This window comes from Zea mays, chromosome 6 (genome assembly GCF_902167145.1).
Source record: "Zea mays cultivar B73 chromosome 6, Zm-B73-REFERENCE-NAM-5.0, whole genome shotgun sequence".
Classification (NCBI taxonomy): domain Eukaryota; kingdom Viridiplantae; phylum Streptophyta; class Magnoliopsida; order Poales; family Poaceae; genus Zea; species Zea mays.
In genome coordinates, this window is record NC_050101.1 from 106,762,484 (window position 1) to 106,786,924 (window position 24,441).

General features: G+C 42.4%; 1 protein-coding gene and 1 non-coding gene across 2 annotated transcripts; both read right to left on the reverse strand.

Annotated features, from left to right (window-relative positions):
• Positions 1–3,905: 3,905 nt before the first annotated feature.
• On the reverse strand, positions 3,906–10,952 carry LOC103629705 (protein S-acyltransferase 24). The gene is made up of 13 exons (XM_008650817.4): positions 10,469–10,952; positions 9,557–9,697; positions 9,159–9,271; positions 8,946–9,025; positions 8,676–8,839; positions 7,788–7,926; positions 7,227–7,326; positions 6,789–6,846; positions 6,549–6,626; positions 6,367–6,465; positions 5,995–6,073; positions 5,773–5,921; positions 3,906–5,105 (listed from the first exon to the last, which is right to left on the reverse strand). The coding sequence occupies exons 1-13, from the start codon at positions 10,754–10,756 to the stop codon at positions 4,677–4,679; spliced, it is 1,917 nt and encodes a 638-aa protein (XP_008649039.1). The 5' UTR covers positions 10,757–10,952; the 3' UTR covers positions 3,906–4,676.
• Positions 10,953–15,892: 4,940 nt separating this feature from the next.
• Positions 15,893–15,966, reverse strand: LOC111589627 (small nucleolar RNA snoR60). The gene has a single exon (XR_004850983.1). It is a non-coding gene; the product is annotated as a small nucleolar RNA snoR60 (small nucleolar RNA).
• Between the last annotated feature and the right edge of the window lie 8,475 nt (positions 15,967–24,441).

The following is a 24,441-nucleotide window of genomic DNA, read 5'->3' on the forward strand; positions in this document are numbered from 1 at the left end:
GGACTCATCGCTGTCGTAGTAGACGATCTCCTTGATGCGTCTTGTCTTCTTCTTCTTCCCATCTCTTCGCTTGTGGCCCGAGCCCGAGTCATTGGACTTGTCATCCCTTGGCTCGTTGACGAAGGACTCCTTCTCCTTGTCGTTGATCACAATTCCCTTCCCCTTAGGATCCATCTCTTCGGGCGGTTAGTCCCTTTCTTGAAGAGAACGGCTTTGATACCAATTGAGAGCACCTAGAGGGGGGGGTGAATAGGTGATCCTGTAAAAACTTAAACTTATAGCCACAAAACTTGATTAGGTGTTAGCACAGTTTATGCCAAGTGGCTAGATAGGAGTCAAAACACAATAACCACAAGAATCCAATCACAGAGATGACACAGTGGTTATCCCGTGGTTCGGCCAAGTACAAAACTTGCCTACTCCACGTTGTGGCGTCCCAACGGACGAGAGTTGCACTCAACTCCTCTCAAGTGATCCAATGATCAACTTGAATACCACGGTGTTCTTGCTTTTCTTTTCTCAATCCCGTTTGCGAGGAATCTCCACAACTTGGAGCCTCTCGCCCTTACAAAAGATGTTCACAGAGAATCACAGAGCAAAGGAGGGATTAGCAACTCACACACGACACAAAGATCACAGCGAATACGCACACACAAGACCCAGACTTGAGCTCAAAAGACTAGCACACTAGAACGGAGCTCAAATCACTAGAATGTCGAACAAGTGCGCGAGATTGATGTGTGAGTGATCAAGAGTGCTCAAGGAATGCTTGGTGTACTCCTCCATGCGCCAAGGGGTCCCTTTTATAGCCCCAAGGCAGCTAGGAGCCGTTGGGAACAAATCTGGAAGGCCATCTTTGCCTTCTGTCTCGTGGCGCACCGGACAGTCCGGTGCACACCGGACACTGTCCGGTGCCCGATTTGTTTCCATAGAAAGCGAAGCCGACCGTTGCCGACCGTTGCAGATCTGGCGCACCGGACAGTCCGGTGCACACCGGACAGTCCGGTGCTCCCTTCCGACCGTTGGCTCGGCCACGTGTCGCGCGCCGATCGCGCGGCCGACCGTTGGCCCGGCCGACCGTTGGCTCACCGGACAGTCCGGTGCACACCGGACAGTCCGGTGAATTTTAGCCGAAGTCGCCGGAGAAAAACCCGAGAACGGCTGGTTTGCGCTGCGCTGATCTGGCGCACCGGACACTGTCCGGTGCACACCGGACAGTCCGGTGCCCCAGCCCGAAGCAGCCTTTGGCTGTACACAGCCACTCTCCACTTCTTTTCTTTTCTTCTTTCTCCTGTTTCTAACACTTAGACAAGATGTTAGTACACAAAACTAATGTACTAAGGCTTAGAAACATACCTTTACTTGTGATTTACACTTTGTTCATCCATGAGCATATTTTCACATTTAGGCCCTTGTGTTTGCACTCAATCACCAAAATACTTAGAAATGGCCCAAGGGCACATTTCCCTTTCAGAGCTTCTTCGCCTTTTGCTTAGGTGGCATTTAAGCTCTGCATCCCCATAGGAACGACTTTGGAGCTTTTTTACCTTTGTTGTTACACTCGATGGTGTAATCACCGATTTATTACAACGTATCGAAGGTTGCACCTTATCAAATTGTTTCTGAGGCAAGAACATGAAGCGAAAGAAATGAAAATTACAATATATGTATATCAAGTTCTTAGTCCATCCCTTCTGTAGGTTCAGTAAATGTGCCTAAACTCTGTAACAGTATTGTTGACTATTCGAGCTTTGTACTCTTTCCTTGCATCGCGTTGCTGCTGGACTTGACTGTCCTTCAGGCTGCTGGTTGTGGGATGAAGTTGGAGCCAGCGCAGGTGATTGTGGTAAGGCCCAGGCGGCTGGAGAGTGAGTTACCGAAGCCACTGAAATTGTAGGTTGTGAAAGTGGTTGTTGGTTGCCCACATACTCTGGAATGTATGGGGAATAACACGAATCAGTATGAAGAACTTGCTTCGGTTGACTCTGTCGTGCTTCGGCCTCAGCTATCTCCTTCTGTTTCTGTATGGTGACTTGGCAGTTTCTTGTTGTGTGCCACTTATCCTCTCCACAGAATAAGCAAAATAGTCTTCTTGGTTGAGAGTTGAACCTTCCTCCGAAGCTACGTCGCCCTCTGCCTCTTGGGGCTGCTTGTTTAAAGGAGCTCTGTTGCGCCCCTGTTGATTGGGAACTGTGCTGGTACCCTTGGTTGTGGTTGCCCCTGTCCTCACTTTGACTGGGATTGTGTATTGTTCTAACATGCCTTGGGTGGAGCCTTCCTCGAAGCCCCTGATCATCTCAAGCTTCGTCCTTTCTTTGCCGAAAATCATTGTCGGCTCTAATGTACTCATCCATCTTCTGGAGAAGCTTCTCTAGGGTTTAGGGGGCTTTCTGGCGAAATATTATGATGTTGGGGCTGGACGAAGTCCCTTGATCATGGCTTCAATGACAATCTCATTTGGCACTGTTGGTGCCTGAGCTCTGAGACGCAGAAACCTTCAGACATATGCCTGCAGATACTTCTTGTGGTCCTGTGTGCACTGTAATAGGGCTTGAGCGGTCATTGGCTTCGTCTGAAACCCCTGAAAGCTAGTGACCAACATATTCTTCAACTTCTACCATGATGTAATTGTTCCTAGCCTAAGAGAAGAATACCAAGTTTGAGCAACACTTCTGACTGCCATGACGAAGGATTTTGCCGTGACAGTGGTGTTGCCACTATATGATGATATGGTTGTTTCGTAGCTCATGAGAAACTACTTCGGGTCCAAGTGACAGTCATACATGGGAAGCTGGGGTGGCCTATACGAAGGTGACCATGGGGTAGCCTGCAACTCTGTAGCTAGAGGGAAGCATCATCAAAGGCAATGCTATCATGATGAAAGTCGTCATACCATATGTCATCATGGCTATGGCTTTCTTGACGAATGTCTCTCTGTTGTGGCTTATGTCCTTGTTCATTGTCTTGTGTGATGTGTCGCATTTCTTCAGCTGCTTCGTCAATCTTTTTCTGGAGCTCAGCCAGCCAAAGCATCTTCTCCCTTCTTCTCTCCACTTGTTGATGAATAGCTTCTAAATACTCGATTTCTTGATCCAACTCTTCGTCCTGTGGTGTTGGGCTAACAACTTTCCTCTTCTGGCTTCGAGCCTCCCTTAGGAGCCCATCTTGACTGGTGTCCAGAGGAGCAAGGGTAGCCCGTAGTGTCGTTGTCTTCTTCGGCGGCATGACAAAGGCGATCGTTTGAGTTCTCTTGACGAAGGTGGTCGTTTGAGTTCATCAGAGGTGGACACCAATGTTAGTCACTTGTTTTTTATTACTGAATCATAAAACTAGGGATGTTCCTAAAACATCCGAATTGTATCATAAATCTAATATTTTAGCATAGATATATATAAAATTTAAAGCTAATTTTTAGCAATGTTATTAAGAATATTATGAAGTATTTAAATAAATTTTTATATAATTTTTTATATATATTATTTTCTTCCTACAACAAAAAAGGTGAAAAAACATCCGAATCCGTATTCGAATAGACATTCGAAGTTTATATCAATTATTTAAAAATATATAGAATGAATTTAATGTTTATTTTTTGTGAAGATTAATGAATTCAATGCTAAAAACAAGAATATAAATTTACATAGCAAATTCTATATGTTATTCGTTCATAATCGAAGAAAGAAGACCAAAAATTTGACATCCGAATAAATATCCGGATCCATCCCTACATAAAACAAGTCAATACAATTGTTAAACGTTAAAAACATTCGTCCTTCGAATCATTATCTCCTTTCGAGTATAATGGATCTTGGACAAAGATCATAAAGAACAAGTCTTCATCATTTATAAATATAAAAATATAGTTACAAATGTAACATTATGCTGATTATTTATTTCATATCAAATGTCAAACAACATCAAGATACATCTCATATATTAACAAAGAGATACATGATGTACATTACATTTGTATATTCGGCTTGCTTGAAAGCGAAAGCGTGAATGCAATCTCAATTCAGTGTGAACAGTATTGTTCATCTATTTATAAGCAATCGTACAATTCGTACGATATTACATTCATACCCTCAAAGATTACATACAAGATTTACAAATGTCACAGGGACAATATTATCATTTGCACTCAGCAGCTTGAACAACACATTCTCCCTACATCGACTTACTGTGACAACGTAACAAAGCTTGCTTCGTCGTGCTTTCATTGATCTATGTCGAAGTTTTTCTAGTAACGAAGCTCCTGTAATACTTAATAACATACTGAAAATAAATGGTTAACCGTGTTTTTAAGACCTTCAGAAGAAGGAGGCCCCCAAGACCACTGAACCTGATGTACACAACAATTATGAAGACATCTCATGCTACTGCATCTGCCATAAGCCCATAACTGTTACCTTTTCTGCACAAGCTCTCTGATATTTCCCGAGTGCAGATCAGCTGATATTCGCAAGCCAAGTCGTTACCTTCAACTTCTCTGAGTTCACCCCAAAACTACAAACACTAGATATATCTCAGTATTCCTGTGCTAATGGCCCAACAATGTCCCTGACCAGCCAATGGTACATGGTGAACCATGTCAAGGGCACGTATAAAAGATGGGGCCGGAGCAGTGAACAAATCCAATCTACACTGAAACGAACACATGATATCCAAATGATAGATCACAATGGGATAAGAGACCGAACATACTGCCGGGATGCACTGTTTCGCCCAAGGCCCAAACCTAGGCCCAACAGTGTCCTATCAGTCCTCTTACTGTGATCACAACACTGAGGCGAACCCACTTGGCTATGAGGTTTTGGGCTTGCCTGTGAATCAGCGCAACTATGTTCCGTGCCATTACCATGATGTAAATGATTGTCACCATTCTGCGAAACCGCTCTTGTCATCTGTATCATTCCCATCTCCTCATCAGTGTGCAATGTCTGGTCTAGCCGTTCAGTGTCCTCATTGTATCCATTTAACAAGAAGTCAGAGCAGTTCTTGCGAATCCCATGATCATACGGGTTCCTGAATCTGCCACCTGGGCCTCTGAGATATGCATATCTCATGGAATTTGCCATCTCATTTGTTGTAATGTTCCTTGCTATCTGCAAGTTAAATGTAAGAAAGGCATGACTGCATGAGCACAGTACAAAGAGTAGGTAGATGCAGGTATGCCTTTTATGTATAATGAATTGATGGAATGAATAGCTATAGAATGAAAGGCAACATCCTACACAGAAATCTCACAGAATGCAAACTGGGTAACCTTCATTACTTCATAATGAATTCGAAATAATATAGCAGTTTTTTTTCTTGATATCATAGAGTTCGAAACCACGACCAGTACTCCCTCCATTCCAAATTACAAGACGTATTAGCTTTTCTAGATACCTAACTTTTGATGTGCATTTAGATATACACCGTGTAGATACATATTAAAAGCAATGTATCTAGAAAATCCAAAATGTCTTATAATTTGGAGCGTGAAAGTAGATGTTAGTGTATACTATCAGAAGCCATACACTTATGAATCATGAAAAGGCTGAAAATGGCATAAATGATACAACAAACCCAATAATGCTTCAAAGATTTCAATGGTAAACACAAATGGCTGCAGTGCCAGTTTCCTTACAGGTTCATGGTGCCTAATCAAAGTTGATGTTCCAGTTAACAATCAAACAATATTTACAGTTTTACAAACAATATAAAATAACTCCATAAAAGCTAACTAAGTTTCTCTGGTAAAAGAATTATGAACTAAAAAAACTTTACCTGTGATGCTTGAGAAACTGTAAGAACTGCAACTCCAAAGAAAAGGAAACAATCCAATGCGAGAAATGAAACAACCCCAGGATGCTGAAACGCAGAATAATGAATCCAAGCACCAAAAGATGATGGAGAATCTGGATCCCTTACAAGTCCTGCAACAAAAACAACAATGAAGCAACAAGAACTTCCATTGTAATAATTAGGATAAAGGACTCAAGGCATTACTTATAATGGCAGCAGAGCCAGTAATGATCATTGCAAAAACTTCTAAGGTGAGGAACATGAAGAATTCCCATTTGTTCTTCTGCAGTTACAGTTCAAAAATAGATCGGATGAAAGAACACACTGGCATCGAAGAAACAATGATTTAAAAAACATAATTCTCTTTCTAATGTTACAGAGAGTAACACAGAGATAACCATGATTTTTATGTCAACTTTTATCAAATTTCATCGTTGATTATATGTTGATGTCAAGCTTTCAGGCATTGTTGCTTGAGTATCTTAAGTTTTTAACTCAAATACAATAGAGAAGGCAGGTACATTAAACCACAACTATGAAAGTATGAAATCACATTGGAAACATGTACCGATGTACCTTTCCTATGCAATTAGATACCCAAGGGCAATGGTGATCAAACTGCTCCACGCAACGATCACATGTAGAACAATGTTTCGAACGAACAGGTCTGACTATCTGTAATGAAGATGATAGGAAATCTGATCTATGAAAATAACAATCAAAGAAAGAGAATTAAATTGCTCAATCGAGTGACTTACTTTGCAGGTTATACAAAGTTGTGACCAGTTGCCAAAAAGAAGCGCAGGATTTTCTAACTCCATCTTCAGCAGTGGTTCCTGAAGGAACAAGTGCTCATATTTAGACAGCAAAATTTGGGATTATGTTTTGACTTTTGAAGTCTGGAAATGCATCAAGGTAAAAGAACCAAAGTTCAAACAGAAGATAAAATTACATGCAGGAAACTACATTGATCAATGGTACTTATATTTTAAACTTACATCGTCCCTTTGATTTTGCGAGCCCCTTGTATTTATGCTGATGTAACCCGGATCTTTCCTGCATAAAAAAGAGTCGATGTCATGATGGTCTTAAATGATAAACACTGCTTATATATTAAGTACTTCCTCCAATCGGAAATATAAATTCCATCTAGGTTTGTCCTAAGTAAAAAAGAAATGAGCAGAAATATCTACAGAAAATGTACTACATTAAATGAAAATAAGTATATTTTATCCAAGTATTTTTTTAATTAATCAAGAATTATCAATGTACATAAGATTTTAATATTGGTTGTCAAAGTTAAAATTAGTTGACTTACGACAAACCTAGATCAACTTACATTTCTAATGGAGGAAGTAGTAACTGGTGATGAATGCCCTCAGGTCTGGTTTGACCTTTTTAAAACCATCAACAAAATGCATTTTTTTTACAATTACCTGCTACATTTATAGAACATGACCAACCCAGCAGTTGCAAGAAAAACTCCTGACCATGCGAACATCCCAAATGGTGCTGTCATAGTCATGACATATTGTCCTGAGGGGACCAGCAATAGCATGTTACAGAAGATCAAGAAATTAAAAAAAAAACATATCCGGTGCACATGAGCCTTTGGTGCACATAGGTTGTACATGAACTAACAAAGTTCACAAAAAATCTAAAAAAATGCATACATATTCTTTCCATCCTACTCCAATTATATACAAAATTTCAAGATTTAAATTCGTTATACTTTAGATGTAATAAAAAAGAGAACATTTTAGCCAATTTTCTAATTTAAACTTGTCAGAAATTTTACTTTTATTACTCTTTATGTAATACGAATTTGAACTTGAAATTTTGTATATAATTGGAGTAGGGTGGAAAGAATACATATGATTTCTTTGAGAATTTTTTGTGAACTTTGTTAGTTCATGTGCAACCTAAATGCACCAAAGGCTCATGTGTATCAGATATGTTTCCCCAAAACAAAACATTAAGATGCTACACAAATTTACCTAATATAACAGAGTGTACGTATGTAATAAGCATGCCAATAATGGTGCACCAAAGAAAAGGTGCAAGGCCTAATTTTGACAATTTCCCAAATCTGGTGTTCGCACCACATCCTCTGTCATGTACCCTTCTAGCGTTGTCCTGAAAATATTAGTAATACAAATAAGCAAATGGAAGGACGTTTCAGCTCATGGTCAATATGATCACTCTTATCCAGCTTAAGTAAACCGTTTACAAGAGCAATCACAAGCCATTAACTGATCATTAAGAAGTTCATATGGAATCATGAAACCTATATCAGATAGCATTTAAGCATTAGAAAGATGTCAGGTCAAACTAAACCAAATCATTTTTTCTCCTCGGTTACCTCTGTTTCAGTATTTTTACATCTAGTTCTAATTCAGAGGAAAAATACACTAAACAGATTAGACAGAATGCTATCATACTCCTAATTGGTTAACAATAATTTACAGGGCAACAGACATACAAAACACAAAACGATTCAATCAATTAATCATTAACAGGAATATGTATGTACATTAGCATTAGCAATCCATGTGCCACAATAAAATCTTAAAAATAGAGCATCCTTTACAACAATCATTAGCAGCTAGCAGTCTAGTGTTATATTACCAATTTATTTCATTACTTTCTTGTTCTTTTAGTACATTTGTCTCATGTCAGGTTTCATTTAAAGCCTACCCCAACTTGCTTAAGACTAAATGTTTTGTGGTTATAACATGTCTGCATGCAAAACTATAGTAAGAAACTTGCTGCCATAATCCTATCAGATGGTAATTCTAGGATTGGGACTCTTGACTCTAAAGATGCTGGAAAAACAGGACTTCAAGTAGATCACAAAATATAAATGTCATGGTAATTTTACTTACGAGGAAAAACGCAATTTGCCGATGATTCTTATCGGCAGCAAGCTGTGCTGGAGTTAAGCCAGTTTTGTCTTTCACCATCAAATCATCCTTTTTGCCAACCTGAACTAGCACAGTGCATGCCTCAAGGTTCCCCCGAATAGCAGCCCAGTGTAAAGGAGTACAACCTAAGAGTAGCATGCGCAGTTAAAAGAAATATCATCCAAATAAGCTGATATAATTACCAAAGGAATTATTATAAATAATATAGGCATGGAATAAATTTACACATGCCTTCTTTGTCTTGCCGTCCCCTATAAGCATCCAAAAACAAAAGAAGCCGTATGGAGTCCGCAAATCCCTTATAAGCAGCCCTAGAAAGAAATATGCAAAAAACAGAGAGAAATAAGCAGAAAAATGTTAAAATTCAGAAGGGCAGTATGTTACAAAGTGCACAAGCAGAAATTACAAAGAGGCAAATGAGAAATATACAACACAAGCACAAACCAGTGTAAAGGGCTCCTCCCATCATTATCAGGGATATCTGGATCAGCATTCCATTTCGCAACAATGCGGTAAATGAATGCAGTCTGACCATACTGTGCTGCAACATGTGTGGCCTGAACACAGAAATATATTTACTTAAAGAGCTGTGAAAAATTCTCTGCATAACAACTTCACTGGTTCTTTTTTCCCTAACATGGAACAATCACATGACAAAAGTATGTTTTAGTCTACTATTAACCTCTGACCTGGTAAAGTGGATATAATTGGTCAGCTGGCAGATACACATCCAAAAATGCTTTAGTTGGCTACCAGTTGAATGAACAATAGGCAGCTAAAAGTGGAGACAGGCACAACAAGGACCGGAGAGGCAAAGAAACAGCAGGGAAGAGAATACAGACCTGATACCCATATAAATCAGCAGCATCCATCTTAGCTCCTTCTTTCAGAAGTAGTTCGGCAACTTGAATATGACCACGTACAGCACTCCAGTGAAGTGCTGTTTGTCCAGTGTGATCCACAGCATTTGTGTCTGCTCCATGCTATTCAAATACAAGCACAAAATCATCACCAAAGAGAACCAAGGAAATTCAATCAACAACAGTCATCAACCAAAAGTAGCTAATATGCCTTTCAACAGCAACCACCCGATCAGAATAACAAAGCTATGTCTACTGTGACATCAAGATACAATACAAGATACACCCCATCATCACAACATGTGTATTGCGTGAGGTCATGCATTCATGCAATAAAAGCCATATCATGAGCAGTACTTATCTTGGTCTAGACAATATCCTAAGCATACCACATACACATTTTGGTCTAAACTGAAAAGGTTGAAGGCATAAATACAAGTAACTAGTTGACACTTGACACAGCAAAGCCATGTACATTCTTCCTGAACTGTCCTGTTGCAACTGTCAGCAAGTAAATTTTCCCAAATTTGATCCAGATGTACTAACAACCTACATCCGTCCAGATCCCTCCTCATAAACCAGCTCCGAAATCCCAAACCCACCACCACGGCAAAGCATTCAGCACGCAGCTGCACGCTTGTTCACAAACAATGATGCCTGAGCCATAGAAACTGACCGGAATAATGACATCCCAAGGTGCGTAGCTCCTTCACGCAATTACGCAAGCAGCCCACGGTTCTGATACACAAAATTCCAGCTCAGGAAGTGCATTGCATCACAGCCTACTGGAACGTACCCCAAATCCCCCAATAGCAACGCAAAACGAACGTCTACAAATAGAAGGCCAAATTGCGAGGCGTTGGAGGGGGCACGGGAGCGGGGGGAGAGGGCAACCTCGAGGATGTACTGCGCGGCGGCGACGCGGTTGTTGAGCGCGGCCCACTGGAGCGCGTAATAGCCCCCGCCGTCGGGCTCGGTGACCGGGCGGCCCTCCCCCTCCACCAGCCGCTGCAGCTTCTCCAGATCTCCGTACGCCGCTGCGGTGTACACGTCGTTCTTCAGCGACTCGTTCTCCGCCGGCGCCCCTGCGCCCTCCGCGGCGGAAGGGGCCGTGGACGCGGCCGCGACGAGGGAGGTCGAGGAGGTGGTGGTGTCCTCGAGCACCTCGATCTCCGACGCCATGGGTTCGGTGGGATCGGCGCGGGGTCCGGGGAAGCGGCTAGGGGTGAGGGAGGAAGGGGTCGTCGGAGTGTTTGACTGTGCGTTGGTCGTTCGTTGATTTTGCCAAGCGCTAGTCCCCGCCTCCCCGGTGACTCGTGAGGAGCGTGGCCGGGGGGCAGAGGCGGAGAATGAGAGGGAAGGTTGGGGCGAAATGGTATGTCGGATTTTGCATGCCAGAACCCCGGACTTTTCTTCTTTCAAAATTTGGCATGTCAGATCTTAGGGACATTTGGAAGCAAGAAACGATTTTGATTCTTCATGGCGATACCTGTTCAAATATCAGGTTTTTGTCCTGCATCTGCTTCAGGAATGGATCAAACTAGGTTGTCGGCGGAAATAGTGGTAGTGGCAAGGTATCCATGGTTTTCGGTGGAAGTAGAGTATCCACTTAGGGGGTGTTTGTTTGGGATTATAATCCACCTAGATTATATAATCCAACAATTTTTGAACTAACTCTTAGTTCAAAAATTGTTAGATTATATAATCTGGATAGATTATAATCTCAAACAAACACCCCCTTAATCGTCTCTTGTATTATTTCTTTAGCTTGCGGAGGCCAGGTTGTAAAAACCAATTAATTGCTTTAGCAAAGAGTCTGGCTCGACTTTTTACCTTGAAATCTGGAAACTTCCATCTAGATCGTCGTGGCAACTCTACTTCCCCACTCTTTCCGCTTTGAAGCGTTTCTCTTAAAGACAAATGGGTTATCTTTCTGTCTTCGTATCCAGAAGCTAGAGATAGGTTCGGTAGTAGGGCATGGTTAAGTCCGTGTCAGAATGAAGTCAGGGTTTTCGGGTGCCTTGTTGGAATCTTACTCGTAAAAACTAGTGCCTTGTTGGAATCTTGCTCGTCAAACTAGTAATATATCATATTTAAACGTATGCGAGGATTGCTTTCTTCTTTCGTTCTCAAACTAATCGAATCAATGGCCAGGATAGGAATGTTCCCTGAGAAGAGGGCAGGGCAGAGAAGAAGGCCGAATAGAAATACCTCCGATCTCGATTCCTTTCATGTTTTGGTAAGGTTGGATCTGTTTGACCACTCATATTCGACTCGGACTAGTGCGAGGTTGTTTTTTTTAAGGTTTTCAGTTGAGTCAAGTTTTGGGTCAAAAACTATACCTTTAAGATTATCCGGCTGTTAAAACTGATGTAGTTGTAATTTATAGAGACAATAGAAACACTAGAAACCGTTTAGAATTTAAACCAAGTGAACATTGGATATAGCTTGTATCTCCACTGTATTAGTCACGTCAAAGTTTTTTCTTTTCGATAGGCCGGGTTGATCGAGTTGGATGGCCCATGCTCAAATATATCAGTGGTATCATTAGAAACTATTCCAAACACTTTTACAGTGAAATGATTCTGTCAAAAATATCTTATGAGACACAGGGAACACCGTTGAAGAGAAGTAAGACACAAAGGAGAAATTTTTTGCTGAAGAAAAGATACAAAGGAGGAAACTGTTGTTAAAGAGAAGATACAAAGGAGAAAATCTTTTATAAAAGTCTACATCACCAAGAGTCCAAGACACTATCGCAACTCAACAGTTAGTTGAGAGGCAGAGGGTATTTATACCCTTTCTTCCTCCTCCCAATGGCTAGCTCCACCGTTATCTCTCAACAACCAACATACAAGGGGCCTGTTTGGTTCAGCTTTTTTTTGACCAGCTTTTCTAAAAATCTGGCTGTGAGGAGAATTTGGCTGTGAGGAGAATCTGAGTATTATTACGATTACATGTAGAGGAAGATAAAGTTGTTCATAGGGCTCAGGATATAGAAAGTGACATATTCCTACTATTACAACGACTCAACAGATTATGTGTTTATGTTGATTTTGGATGGTTTTTGCCCCAACGAATTTTATAGAAGCTGGCTGAAAAGCTGAGAGTTTGGCAGTCCGCAGCAGCTTTTGGTGGCCAGAAGCTGCCAGAAGCCGAAACAAACACGCCCAAGGTCTTCTCTAGCCATTGAAGGCTTTAAACATCTCCTTGTTCATCCCTACTGATTCTTTGATATTGGACTCCCGAAGCTACAGGAGAGCTTGCCTATCAGAGCTCCAATTCATAGAGCACTTGATTCGCATCCAAGTCAATGCATTGCATTGTTATTCTTGAGCAAGAGCTCCAAGACGACTAGACTTTGCTCGTTGAACCACTACAACCATGTGTATGCTCCAAAAAAATCTTTACTACATATTAAGGCTGTAAGGGGTAGGCTGCCTCCCCTGGTTCTGCCTTCGGTGAATCTGCACCGTCCGCTCGCTTCGGTAAATCTAGACCGTCCATCCGCGCACGCCCACGTTCGTTCCCCACCTCCCCCACCCCCACCCCGCGTGAGCCGCCGCCGCCCCGCCTCCCACCTCCAGTCCGCCGCTCTCCCGCGGATCGTGCTCCGCCCCGTCCACCTGCCGCTTCTGGTAAACGCCTCCGGCCTCCCCGGCACAAACCCTAGCCCTCAATCACGCCGAGCTCGACGGAACCAGCCCAATCCGAGCCCATTTCTGCTCGGGTCCCGGCCGATCCGATGGCTCCTCATCAGCACAACCCGGGGCCGGGGCAACGTCCCCCAGTGGATGCTAGCCTGATCGGGTCCCCACGGTCGATGGGTTCGCCTTGGTCCGCCAATGGCAGACGCGACGAGTACGTGAGGATCCCTGAGGAGGTGGAGGTGGCGTCCAAGGGGGAGGGAGATGCTGCGGCGGCCATCAAGGCGGCCGTGGCAGCGGAGTGCCCGAGGGTGCTGCGGTGCCGCGCGATCCGGTGGTGGGCCAAGGTCGCCGTGCTTGGGATCTTCCTTGCAGGGGCCGGAGCTGCTGCCGTGGTCTTCCTCGGCCCGCTCGTTATTAAGAAGGTGTGTGTTCTCGCCTCGCCCCTCCTGCTCCCCCTCCGGCGGCGCCTCCTTTGAGGGGATTGCTTGCATCACGAATCGTGCGGAAATTCCTCGCGAACGCGAGATCCTTCCAATCTCTTGTAAATTCTGCTCCTGCTGTGTCCGTCGAATCGTCGGTTGTGATGCCGTTTCGATTTGTGCAGGAATGCAGGATAAATGGTGGGCGTGCGGAGTCGCACGCACGATCTACACTACACCACGCGGCGAGGACGGATGGAAGAGGATAAAGCGGACGTGCAGCAACGGAAACCACCTCGGAGAGAGCGATTCAGTCCACAGAGAGGAGGGAGAATACTACAACGGGTTTCTCCACCGCGGCGCCGGAGTCGACGCCCACGCCGACGAGGACGCACAGTTCATCGCGAGCACGCGGTGGCGGAGTCGACGCCCACGCCAACGAGGCCGCACAGTTCATCGTGAGCGCGGGGAGGTGTTCCCGTTGAGAATTTGTTGCGACTGAAGAGGGAGGAAAAGGAGAACCTCGCCGCCTATCCACTCGAACCGGCGTGCCGCTTCCCCAACACGCGACACTTCCTCCTCTATCAGCGCGACAACATCAGCTTCACATTCGGTACAGCCGTACAATCCAACTCCACTTCCACTGCTATGGTCTAGGTAGTCTCTCTTACTGTCCTGTGCTTGAAGCCGAGGAATCAAATATTGGGTAAGGACGAGTTTCACCAAAATGTAGATTTTGTTGTCCAATGGCTGAAGAAAAACAATATCCTCGCTATTTTCATGTGTCTATGCGTAGAAGAAAAATGCACAATTCAGTTAGCATTAAACCACTTAGCTTGCTTGTTCAACGATTTGTTGAAGATTTGTCCCATTTCTTTTCTGGATCGTCTTTGGTTCATCTATTGGCATCTCTGATTCAATTAATTCAGTGCACTCATCACTCAGTGAGTCATAGGCAGAGCATCCTGGTGAGTTCTATAGTTCTATTCAGTTCTAGCATTTGAGAATTTAGCCTCTTGCTCCTAGGCCTTCACAATACTAGGTCTGTTCTGCTCCTACCCCCAATTTTCAGACTTTTAGTGCTATAGAACAATGAAGATATTCAATTAGTATTCACTATGAATTTTAGTGCTACAGGCTTTTAGTGTTTGAGACGTGCTGCCAGGCCTCGTAATCACTATGAATTTCAGAGTTTCATACTTTTTATAGGTTGTCAAAGTTACATTTTCTCTAAAACAAAATACAGTCTGCCAACAAATTCATGCCCTGTCACCTATTTAGAGCCACAGAACCATGAAGTGATCAGAGTTTCAGACTTTTTAGTAACTTGATTTTTTTGTTCAGTTAGTTGCAGTCTGTTTCAAACTTTTAGGGTTCAGTTAGCTGCAGTCTATTTGAAATTTTCATAGTTTTTAGTTACTGAAAATCCAATTGTGGCACATCCTTTATGTTGATTGTCTAGAATTCAGTTAGCTGCACAGTTGATATTAATAAAGTTCAGTTAGCTGCAGTCTGTTTCAGACTTTTAGTGTTCAGTTAGCTGCACAGTTGATATTAATAAATTTCAGTTAGCTGTAGTTTGTTTCATACTTTTAGTGTTCAGTTAGCTGCACAATTGACGGTGTTTTCCCATTGTTGTATCTTTATTTTTTTCCTAAATACATAACCATTTCTTTACAATCTAGCAAGTAAGGCATGACAGATGTTGCTGTTCCAAGTCAACAATAGAACTGAAACTAATTGGATTATATACCCATCAAGCAACAAACTAGATAAGCAACAATGGTCCAAATAGACAACATGTAATTTTCTAGATATCAAATACAGTCAGGATCCAGATGACTCCAAAAAAATGTTACAAATGTACCAAATGTGTCAACAAAATAAGTATCATTCCAAGATTCTAACATTGGAAGGCATTACCAACTAGAAATACTATGAACCCAAATTGATAAATACATAGCAAATAAGATTAATAGATTATCCAGAAATCCATATCAATAACTCCAAGCACTATGTGCTATAACAGGAAATGTACAAATTGACATTCCAAACTCAATGTTACAATCAACAAGGATGGATTATCAAATGTGACATAGTCAAGAAGCACAGAAAAAAAGAAATGCAAAAACCAAATGGTGAAGTATTGTATTGGGTACATGACACACATGGACTTAACCAATAAAGCAAAACAAAGAAATGAGAATAGCACAAAGCAAATAAAGATAAGTTTGGCATTGAGCACAACTGGCATCAGAAACTCGAATCTGCATCATCCAATTGATGTCTTGAATGGGAATCCAAGTATGATCATAATTTGTTAAGCTCAATATTGCCAGATCAAAATCAAAAGAGTATAAAGGCAGAGAACGAGGGTAAACAACACTCAATCCAACAATGTGGCAGCCCAGTGATTCAGACACCAGGCTCGAAGGAAATGGTACCTGGTTTGGCTGTGCAACATCAGAGAAGATAACATCAACCATGCCAACCAACATCTGGTACCTTGCCGGATGCCTGACATCCTCAATAATGGGGATCACATTGGTCCTCTTCTTTGCCATGTTGACAAGGTCTCTTCCACTCCTGTGAGAGAACTCAACAATGTGGCAGCTGTTTCGCTCACATTTCTGAATAAATGTCCAGTGGTTTCTGTGAGCGCTGAACGCCGAAATGTTCAGACAACAAACACGAGTTGTCCATCGATCATTTATGGAGCACGCATTTGACGACTGGAGATCATGAGGACATCTGGATTCAGTCTTATACCAGTTACAAGGGCAAACGAAAGCCTGAACGGTCGGTGAAAGCATGATTTCTTTTTAATCCTGACGATCCAAGCAGCAACTTTGATTGCAGGCACAACTCTGGGTCTGGGGCCAAGACTGGGGACGCTCAAAAATGCCAAATTCACAGAGTGGCAGACAAATGCAGCTCGCTTTCCGGGCGTTGGCTCAGAGCCCACGGTATGCAACTTCTTCGAGGCCTCTTTGCCGCACTGCACACACTGGCTGGCTGCATCAGGTATGGCCACTCCACCGCTGCTAGACTGCCTGCCACTTTGCTCCGGCCGCAGTCTCCTTCCTCCTTTTCAGATGATCACTGATCAGTCCATCGGGGACGGGCTGGGCCTGGGCGTCGCCACCACCGCTCCGTGCGTGTGGTGTTTGGGCTCCTGGTCCATTTCAGTCGCTCAGTGGGTACTCTGGGCCAGTGACAAAAGAAAGGCTACAACAGTACAACGCCAAAGCTGGTGACTGATAAGGTTCCCAGTGTATCGGGTGCACCTCTAAGATCTGGTCAAATGATTGTTGTTGTACAACAGCAAACACCAGATTACGTGGCTTTTTTTCTTATTTTTGTTGATTAAACTACATGGCTTCTTATTTTTGTTGCTAAAGAAAAGTAAAAGAGAAGGTTACTTTGCACAGGGACATGTTCCAAGTTTTTCTATGTCTTGGGTAAGCAAGTGATTTGGAAATGTTTATACATGACAGGTGTTGCATGTCTGTAATAGCAAACTCTGGTTATTGTTCTATTGTTTTCTGTCAGAAATTTTGTTTTCAAATTGAACTTCGTTAAGTGGAAGTATAATTTACTCATCTCGAGGGAATGAAACATGTTTGGTTGATTGTCGTTATAGCTAGCCACTTAGCCTCTCTGATAATATTCTTAGATGTACTTCTATATATGTTGCAGGACATTGAGAGTGATGATGAGGACCTTGATGATGAGGTTGATGATGGAGCTGAGGATGAGGACCTTTGCTTATATTATACCGAATCCTTCTACAAGGAATGGGAATTCATGTAGGCAAACTTGCTCTATACACTGCTCTTGGAGGATTTGATCCATCGGTTGTAAGCGTTCATCATCCTTTACTTTATTGCCTTCAGAATTGTACTGATTTGAAAATATGAATGTTTGCAGGGCCAACATCAGTGGTCCTTGCAGGTTTATTAGCAACACTCAAGATGGTTCGTGGTACCCTGACAGAGCAGACTTATTTGTTCCTTAGTGCTGGGGAGGTTAGTTAAAACATCTTTCCTGCTGAAAAAGAAGTGTGTTCAGTGTCCATGCATTGATTTGAAGATGTTTCTGTTCAACGGAAATAATTATGTCTGTATTTTCTTTTAGAGATTTCAAAATTAATTTTGTATGCATTGATCAGATAAAATGCTTCTGTAATTTGGCTCAGTCGTATCTGATGTACTTATGTATAAACAGTGACACAAGGCATACAGAAATACAGTACCTAACCCTAGGCACTGGTCTCAAAAGTGGAAGTTCTTGCAGGTTTGTGTCTTTCAACTCATCAATTTAATTTAATTATGGGCGCTTTATATTTGCTGGAAGCAGTTAGTAACTTAGTAGACATTACATATTGTGTTTGCATTCTCTTCTCGGAGAGTCATTGAGGGTGTGGGGGTGTGGGAGTAATCCAAATTCACTAAAGAACAGTTGACGCGCCTTCAAGGACGCACAACGATATTTTTCGTGCTTTTGTTCGTGCTTTTGCATGCTATCTGTGTTATGGTTACTGGTATTTTTTCATTGTGTTAAAGACTTCGACAGATACATGTTTACGTGCTTTTGTTCCTTCCACAGCGTGGTCCGGCCCGAGGAGATTCCGAAGGTCTTGGAAATCAGCGGCAAGAGCAGCCTCATCGACAACTTCTTCTTCTCCTACCACGTGTAATAATCACGGTACACCTGTTTACGTGCTTTTGCATATCTTTACTACTATTAAGGCTGTAAGGGGTAGGCTGCCTCCCCTGGTTCTGCCTTCGGTAAATCTGCACCGTCCGCTCGCTTCCGTAAATCTACACCGTCTGCCCGCTCACGCCCACGTTTGTCCCCCCGCCTCCCCCTCCCCCACCCCGCGTGAGCCGCCGCCGCCCCGCCTCCCCCTCCACGGGTCGAGATCGATCCTCCTCCCAAATCAAATCTCCAAACCCCGGGCCACTGCTCCGCTCCTCCTCCTTGCCGCCGTGCGGTTGAGCGCCGACGAGCAAGCCCGACGCACCCTATGGCTATGGAGGTCCGTCGCAGGGTTCCGCCGCCGCACGGGAGCTCCCTACGGCGCCAGCAGGCGACCGACGGCGAGGGGCAGCAGGTGCGTGTGCAGGCGGGGGACGCGCTGCCGATCCGGCACACGAACCTCATCTTCTCGGCGCTGGGGACGCGCTGCCGCTGCCGATCCGGCACACGAACCTCATCTTCTCGGTGATGTTCGCCGCGTCGCTGGTGTACCTGATGCGGCGGTGGCGGGAGAAGATCCGCGCCTCCACGCCGCTCCACGTGGTCTCCCTCGCCGAGATCTTCGCCATCTGCGGCGTCGTGGCATGTCTCATCTACCTCCTCAGCTTCTTCGGGATCGCCTTCGTGCAGTCCGTCGTCTCCAACAGTGACGACGAGGAGGACTTCATCATCGACTCCCGCCACGGACAGGCTAGCTGGCTAGGCGGCCGAGTCCGTTCGGTGCTGCCGTGCGGGAGCGCTTGCTGTCTCCGATTCCGTCCCGTTTGCTTTCGTGGACTGGTTCGGAAATCGGAAGGCGTTGCGATGAGATGCTGCGGAGGCGGCGAGAAGCTCACTCCTCGGCGATGAGCAGAATCACAACAGTATCTTAATCTCCCTTGCCTCCTCGTTCCCTGTCTCCCCGGCAAGCCTTCGGTCGCATCGGGGTGGCGAGCTTGCGCTGTCAGCGGCGAACCCCTCCCCTGCCCCTGCAGTGCTTCCGCCTGCTGGCTGGACTCAGGTGAGCAGTGTGGATTTTCGGGTTCGTGCGATGCGGTCGTGGGATTGACGGATGAATTTTCCCATTTATTTATTCAATTTTGAACTGCCAATTAAAGTTCTACTCTTGATTTTTTGTTCTTCAGTTCGGCCCTTAACAAGAGAACGAAGACCATGCCGATGTGTGGCGTCGATTTCAAGTGGTGCGTCTGCACCCTCTCGTCTCGTTGTTTCTTCCCTAACTCGCCCCCCTTTTAATTTGAAGATCCATTCTTCTATAATGACTCAAAGGTTGACTGATTGAGAGGCTGGGTTTGAGATTCATTGCAGGTATGACGGGTTCTTCCTCTCCATGCTGGCCACTAGCGTGTATCCTACTCCACCCGATAATCCCTTACCAACTTCATCTATACACGTGGAACTCAAATTACATTTTTTTCTAAGTGTATGTTGATATGTTCTTCTAATTATTAGTCGGCTAATAAGTTATTAGCTAGGTTAAAATTATATTATTTGTGCTCAAGTTTTTAAGCTTTCATTATACAACCTATCGTTACTGAAGAGAGCGTTATGCTATTAGTATTTTACTGTATCTAAAATTATTGTACCACCACTCACAGAGAAGGCCAATATTCATGGCCTCCAGATTTTTAATACCAAGGCCAGCAGCTCACAAGTCACAAGATGGTATTTCTTTTTGTCCACCCCTCCTCGCCAAAAAAAATCTCCTCCTTTTTGCCTCTGAACTTTTAATGGTTGTTTTTGGGAGAAGATACATAGACATAAAGTGATCTGTGTTGAGCGTAAGGTGGGAATTTTTGGCCATTTTAGGGCTAATTTGGGAACTCCATTTCTTTTAAGGAAATTTTCTATTTTCCCGAGAAAAATGAACTAATTTTCTTTGGAAAAATAAAAAAATCTTAAGAAAATGGGGTTTCTAAACTAGCCCCTAAACATTTTTTGCAAAGTAGAATTGTGTAAGATACTATCTTCAAGCGTGTGAACCAGGCATTGAGAATTGAGTTCAACACGAACTCGGAAAAAGGGCCAAACTGGATCTAATTGTGGTTTCTTTACAGGGAAGTTCGGATGATGAACATGAATTTGAAAGATCTGATAATATCATGCAAGAACTTTTTATGTTTAGTCAACTAAACATGAAATTTTCTTATTTTCAACAAAGGCATATTTTATTGTGTGTCACCACTGGTTAGTGGTTACTGAAACATGAATGTTTGTTTTCTGTTGTACCTTGTAGGTGAGTCGCGTTGTGCTATTAGGATTTTATTGTATCTAAAATTATATTGTCTGAAACATGACGTCTGTCAGGCGCGCAAAGACATTATTTGAAGTTTTCACTTTTCTTGGGCTGATTACTATCACAGGACAGGCAGATGGTTGACAAAGCCATCCAGGTATGTTAAAACCTAGCTGACAATTACTGAACTCTGCAACAGGTTGCTCGTAGTTTCATTGATATGTTGCCTATGTGTTATATAGGCAAACTCTGGCGATAGTGATGATGAAAAGGTATGCATGTTGAATCAAGTGACAGGATGTGTAGGCTCATATTCTTGTGGCATGCAACTTCCATCTGACCTGATATCAAACTGCCCCACAACGGTTCATCCAATGAAGGTAAAATACATACATGTCATGATATCGAGACTAGAGAAAAAGATGTGGTCACATGCTATTTTCATCTCTTATGTTCCTGCTCCAGTTTTGTGCTTCGCCTTAGCAACTCACAAGGACTGTCACGTATTAAATGGTTATTATCATGTTGCTTGAGGCAATTTCTTCCGTGCTATTGATGCTTATACATTGGTCTTCTCTGTGTTGTGTCTTACCTGGAGGTAGGCATCTTATATTTGTAGTGAACGGGCATAAGCCAAGCTAGGAACAAACAAAAAGGTGAATAGATTTTTGTAGTGCTAGCAAATGAAAAATGTTACGCTTCTAGAAAATTATAGCAGATCCTCTTCTAAGGGATTGTTATGAGTTGCATGCATGATTGCATCCACATGTTCTGTCAGAGACCTACGAAATGAACAAATCTCCATTTTTCTTATCTGGTCATGCATAATTCCTTAGTTTCGCAATGCTAATTGTCAACAAAGCCATCTTTTGTTTGTGAGTTGAACAAAATAATGAACATGGTTTAATGTTTCCCCCTCGTTCACTATATTTCTATGTGGTGTTTATTCTTGATTAAATTGGTGTGGTGAATCTACAGGGCTGAACCATCATTGTCGGAGAAAGATCAGAAGGAAAGGGTTCAAATGAGCAAATTCGTCCGAGGGCTTGTGCTCTCGACAATATTTGATGATGATAACTTGTAAAGGGGGTCATCAAACTTGATAACAGCATCACAGTAGTTAAGGAACACGAAGAGAATCATCAGACTTGTGCTGCTGCTGTTGTCGTGATCACACAAGAGGTCCATCTAAGTTCGTATACATACGGATGGAATATTTATGCATGTATGTATTTATGTTTATCTCCCTGCATTTACCCTTAGTGCAACAGGGTGGTAGGGGACTGTTGTAGTATTCCAAATTTCTGTATCCAATAAATGAGGACACTGTCCTTGGGGTGCAATTGTGTATATGTTATAATAATAGGGAGCTACTCGCCATGATTTAGGATATTTTATTTAACTGTTGTAATAATATGCAGTGTTTTGTATGATGACATCACCCCATTTTTTTTATATATAAATGTTCATTTTAGTCCTTTAATGATTTTGATGTCCTCTCTTATCCGTGGTAAATGCCCGTGCGTTGCTACAGAATGAACATATTCTGATAAGATGCACTGAAATTCAAAGATACTAATTGCCATTTTATGCTCTTGTTAACATCTTTTAAAAATTAATTCATTCAGTTGGTCTTCTAGGTTGATAAGCATGCACTTGGTGGGGTACAAATATCTTGTTAATTCATTCAGTTGCCACTGTTTATAACTGTAGAAGGATATAAGTTTTTTATATGAATTCACAACTCATGTTTGAATCGTGGCACTCAGTTCATGTTGACAAATTGTTATAACACAAACCCTGGCCTGCTTATACTAACAAACTTGACCACTTTGGATCTCATCTCACTCGGTCGCGGTTATAGCGACCTGATCTGTGCCACACATTCTTGATGAAGATATGGAGATCCAATAAGGAGGCTCATGTGTCTGCTTCCTGCGGATTCATGAGTTTGAGTTGAACCAAAGTCAGTTTGACGAGAGGACAAAGAGTGGCCTACACTCCGATTTCTACTTGGTAATTTTTTTGTTTGAAGGAAAACAGGAGGGTTCTATCTTCTGTCGTGCCTTGTTAAAAGATGTAAATGAAACATGGTACAAAACTTCAAGAAACAAAAAACAAAGAAAATGAGAAAGATTGTGGGTAAGCTTCTAACCATGGATCAATTTGGGGTTGATATTTTCCTTTTGCCCTTAGAATATCAATCACAGTTTTTGAGCTCAAATTTGGCTTGCGGAGTAACTAAGCTGGTGGTTTTTATGCATATGTGCTAATGAATATATAATATATACTGTTTCTAAAGTGATACAATATGACGAATTAAGATCACACTTTTTTATGCATTATGTCATATGTGAATTACTAAACCTTTAATTTTTCTTGAATCTCAAATTTATCAACACTTGGCTTACCGCAGCTGGCGACACGGGTAAGTGCTGCTGCTGAGTTCAATTCTTTTGTTCTTTCTATTTCACTGTTTTACTGGGAGAATTTTCTTACCCTGGTAAACAGCACTCATGTCGTGCCTTGTGTACTACGCAATTCACAGATCCAGAAAAGGGTGCGCAAGAAAGACACGACTCAATTTAATAAATCCAAGATATGCTCCATTGTTGCTTTTAAAATCAGCTTTCGAGAGTGAGATTCTCATCGACTGTTGTCACGTTTGTGTTTCTATGTTATCCATTTTGAAGGATCAGAAAAGGAGTATGCTAATAGTTCCTACAACACACATGATATTGTGATAGGATCAGCTTGGTTGGACTACCTGAACTGCTAAACCTGATCAGCTTGGATGTTTGAGCTCCTAATCCACAATCTTGATCCTTTTCGCTATTCATATATATACTAGATCAGTAGTTTATATTTTCTGCTCATATAATATGAGGAAATTGCTTTCTTTTTACTTTATTCTGCTTACATTATAGAACAGGGAAATGTGGAGTGTTGTTTACAAGTTCACCTTTGTCGTAATTTGACTGCTTATGTACGACAACAAATAGTCATGTTCCAAAATCATGCATTTCTGGTCATGATATGTGTTTTTCCAAATCTATCTGACTCCATTCAAGATTTTTTGAGTGCTTTGGTGTTTATTGTTTCATACTCTTTTTATCTAGCTCATTATGAGACTTCCCTTTGTGGGTTGTCATGATAAATGTTTTTCTTTATATCTGAGCTCATTCAAGATTTTTTTAGTGCTTTAGTGTTTTCTATTTTCTTAACAAGATGTGTGATTTTACCTATCTATTTAGTCATTTGTACAACGGGCGTAGTCTGATTTGTTCTGCATTAGTACATTGTTCCCAAGCACACAATAAGGTGTACTTAGACAAATCTAGCAAGCAAGGTATCACCATTTACCAATTAGACTCAAAATAGTAAACAAAGAGAATAAAAATTGGGGATTTAGGACTGTGCGGGAGTCATCTTTTGAGGGACACGGAGAGAAGATTTACTGGACAAATATGAGTAAATTGGGGAAAATTAGGTGTTTCTCAGTCTATATTTTTTATTGCGCCTAATATTTAGTTATATACCTTCAACACGTTTCATCAGGATTGGAATTAGATATATTGCGGCGATGTGTGATAGATCATCGGCGAGGCAAGATACTCGGTGGAGGACATTTCAGGAGCTGTTTATGTTAGTTGGTCCAACAACATCGCTCGGACCAGAGAAAAAATGTATGTGTTTTTATGGACGCCCTTTCAGGTTTATGCATGCCTAATTCATATGAGAATGTTGGGGCATTACACTTGTGATGTAAACAATCTGTGACTTTTGTTTGGTTTTCAGGTA